A 3,697-nucleotide genomic window follows, 5' to 3' on the forward strand; every position below is an offset into this window, starting at 1 on the left:
TCGGTTCTACATACACGTCCCAAAATACAGATCCAGTATCGTATGTTGGGCGAATCATGTGATAAAAGCAAACTTGCTAGTAATACGAATTAATTGAATTACGCCGCTATCTCACAGTGAGTTTGTAATTGTACATGAAAGTTGATACAATTAGCGCCACTTGCACCATCTCACTAACCCGGGGTTAACCGGTTAAACCTTTTTATTCTTTTTTTTTGACGCAGTGGTAAATGCATTTACGCATCTCGCCCCCCGGGCAATGGGGAAGCCCATTGGGGGGGTGGTATGTGGGACTCGCTCCTCCCAAGGCTCCCTCTGACTAGCAGAGAAGAGGAGGACAATACCCACTAACACCCCCTGCGGCGTATCCGTCACCTGCCGTTGACGGGAGGCGCCGTGTGATCGCTAGCATTCTAATCTAAATAGCATTTAAATCGAAACAATTAAATCCTGACGATTAACACCATTAGTCAGGCGTTATTCTACGTCGATAAGGGCCACTTGCACCATCTCACTAACCCGGGGTTAACCGGTTAAACCTGGAGTTCCCATGGTTACACAGTTAAACCGTTAACCCAGAGTCAAATTGTACTGGTATGGCAACTCCAAGGTTTAACCGGTTAACCCCGGGGTAGTGAATGGTGCAAGTGGCCCTTATCGACGTAGAAATAACGCCTGACTGACGTTGTTAATTGGATTTAATTATTTCTATTTAAAGCCAAACGTTCATCTTCTGGGAGTCGTTCATCTTTGGAGGCCACTAGCCTACAAAAATAATTACATATTTTCATAATTTGAACTATTTATTTTATAAAATCTTAGATAAGATCACATAAAAAAAAACATTTTCATTTCTCAGGCTCTGAAAGGGGGTCATTGTTGTTCTAAAAGGTGTCCAGAAAATGATACGTGTCTGCACTAGAGCATTTTACGTTCGAAGTACGATTTTTTTAATTTTTTTTAGGATAAGCAATTGAAATTTGAGTTTAAATGGATTTTGTTATACAATTTCCATTCTGATATTTGACTGTCTGTTCCATAAATAACGATACTTTTGCATAAATTGTTAACTGAAAGTACCCTTAAGAAATACTAAAAAAAAATATACTTAGTCATGTTTTAAAGAAAACACATGCATTTTACTTTCCTCGTATTCGAAATGAAAAGTAGAGTGTTTAACTCGGGTGAAAGGCATCATTTCAGCCTCGGGCTATAGGCGCTCTCACTGCGTTCGAGCGCCAAAATACCTCGGCGGGGATGAGTGCCTTTCATCCCTTGGTTAACAATCTACTATTATTCTGGCGAAATAAACCCTATTTTACATTTAATTATTCTGCCAAACTGCAAGACAGTTTGTTGGCAGAGGGGACTCCCCTAAAACAGATGGGTAGTCTTAGTTAATTACATACTAAGTGCATAGCCTACTTAGGTACATCTTAGTGTTTACGGTAGTAACTTCTATTTAACTTGTATAAGTATGTACCTATAGACAAGCTTTGCTTAGTTTGAGGCTAGATCGATTTGTGTAAGGTTTTCCCCAAATATTAATTTACATTAAAAATATTATTCGAATGAAAGTTTAAAAGAATCCCAAATTTGCCCAATCAGTGACCATGTTATTGACAGTTTGTTTATATTCTTCAGTCACAGCGTAGTATGTTGCAGGGGACGAGAACCTTTCAGGGAGAGTAACCTCGGGATTTTTGAAAAAAGGTGCAGAAAACATGTATACGACAATGCTTACCAACACCTGATTTTTCAGTTCCTCTTTGAATTGTTCGTAGGAGCAAAACTTGTTAACGTCATACCCACAGAGAGCCAGAAAGCCTTTCAGTTCTGCGTAGTATATGTCAACCAGCTGGTGGAAATTATTTCTTCGCAAATCCCCGGAATCAGTTAAAAATAAATACATGAAATCGTGAGCTATCGAGCCGTATCTTGACCACTGGAAGTCTATTGGTATTCCTTCTACTGGTTTGCCGTTCTAAAACAAAGAATAAGTACTATAATCAAGGCTTTGATTGTCGAAAACGTTTTACATTGCCGGACGGACGGATACTGATAGTCTAAAGGATTTGTGGGAGGAGATCTACGAATCATCTACGTTAATATTAATTAATAATTATGTATACTCGTAGAACCTTTCCAGGGTACATATCAGATTTGATGAGATTAACATTTTGTTCGCTTGTTCATCACAAGTGTTGTCGGAGTTTAAGACGGTAATTAAAAAAAGGTTTAGGTAATTGTACAAAGTATGTCCTGTATAAATAGGTCTTACCTTATATTTGAACATGTGGTTATTATGCCAGTTATCACCGTGTAGAATGACCATAGTTTGTCCAGCTTTCGAAAGTTCAATATGTTTTTTAAACGAATTGGTTCCCGCGACTGTCTCAAATCGTTTCCGCAATGATTCGTCTGTAATGACATTTGTGAATTGTGCCATAGTGTTTTCTCCATGTTGGATCAGACATTTGTTAGTGAATTCTTCTCCGTGTGATGGCGTACACAAGTGTCCACTTATTTGGTTCGCCATTTCTCTAAATCTTTTCGGGTAGCGTAGTTCGTAAATGAAAGACAAAGCATGCAGCTTTGCCATAGTTTGGAGCATGATTACAGCATGGTCGTAGTCTACACTCTGTATAGGCGCCACACAGAATCCTTTCTTAGTTAGGTCTTCGAGGATTAACATTTCCTGTGTGAAGTCGTCACAAACTCCATAACATTTAGGGAAAACGCATCTTATTTCCTCCGGCACACATAACTCGAATTGATCCTGCAGGTTATCGAATATTGGTACGATTTTGTTGTAATACAAAATTTCTCTAAGAAAGTTGTTTCTTACTGGCATGGTCTCGCGAAAGGTTAGATTGGTGGGGGCGCACTTGATGACCGTTTCCAACTCCCGCGGGACTCCATCCTTGTTCACCGCACTGATGATGGCGTGAAATATTTCACCAATAATCCCGTCACCTTTCTTGGGTCCCGTTTCGAACTGGATATTAACATCGGAGAACCCTTTGCTGTTGAAAATATCGATCACCCTCCTTCCGAGCTCATAGGTGCTTTTAGTTTCCATTGTTACCCGTACTGTTTCACTTAATTGTGTTTATTCCGATTAAATAGCGTACTTGTTCCTGTTGAGGCTATTAACTCGTTTGTTTAGCTTTGTTATCTTGGCAAGAGTAAACTGAGTGTGGTCATATGACACAAGGTAACATAATAGATAATAGCAAATTACAATCACCTTAAGATGCATATAAATAATAGATAAAGACATCAATATTTATTTAACGAACATTCTACAGATAGCTATGAAAAACTACTACCTACACTCGGCACTAAAGCCCTATATCAATTCAGTACCTTTAGATGTATGTCCTCTCGGGTGTGCGTCTAAAATAGCAATCGTATATTGCAAAAAAAAATAGTTATTTGTTATACAAGGGTGCAAAGTTGTATTTTACCCGCGAGTGTGGAATTGAAACACGAGCAAGCGAAAGGATTCTATAGTTGAACCACGAGCGAAGCGAGTGGTTCTAAAATAGAATCCTGAGCGTAGCGAATGGTTTCAACACACGAGAAGTAAAATACATTTGCACCCGTGAGTAACACAAAACTTTTCCCCTCACTATAGCGAGGAAAGTGCAACATCCACACGCGTTAGATCATCTTCATCAATGGACTTACTAAT

At 39.1% G+C, this 3,697-nt stretch overlaps 1 protein-coding gene across 1 annotated transcript; it reads right to left on the bottom strand.

Annotated features, from left to right (window-relative positions):
• Positions 1-889: 889 nt before the first annotated feature.
• On the bottom strand, positions 890-3,135 carry LOC134755177 (uncharacterized). The gene is made up of 2 exons (XM_063691684.1): positions 2,282-3,135; positions 890-1,984 (listed from the first exon to the last, which is right to left on the bottom strand). The coding sequence occupies exons 1-2, from the start codon at positions 3,080-3,082 to the stop codon at positions 1,580-1,582; spliced, it is 1,206 nt and encodes a 401-aa protein (XP_063547754.1). The 5' UTR covers positions 3,083-3,135; the 3' UTR covers positions 890-1,579.
• Positions 3,136-3,697: the final 562 nt, after the last annotated feature.

This window comes from Cydia strobilella, chromosome Z (assembly GCF_947568885.1).
Source record: "Cydia strobilella chromosome Z, ilCydStro3.1, whole genome shotgun sequence".
Taxonomy (NCBI): domain Eukaryota; kingdom Metazoa; phylum Arthropoda; class Insecta; order Lepidoptera; family Tortricidae; genus Cydia; species Cydia strobilella.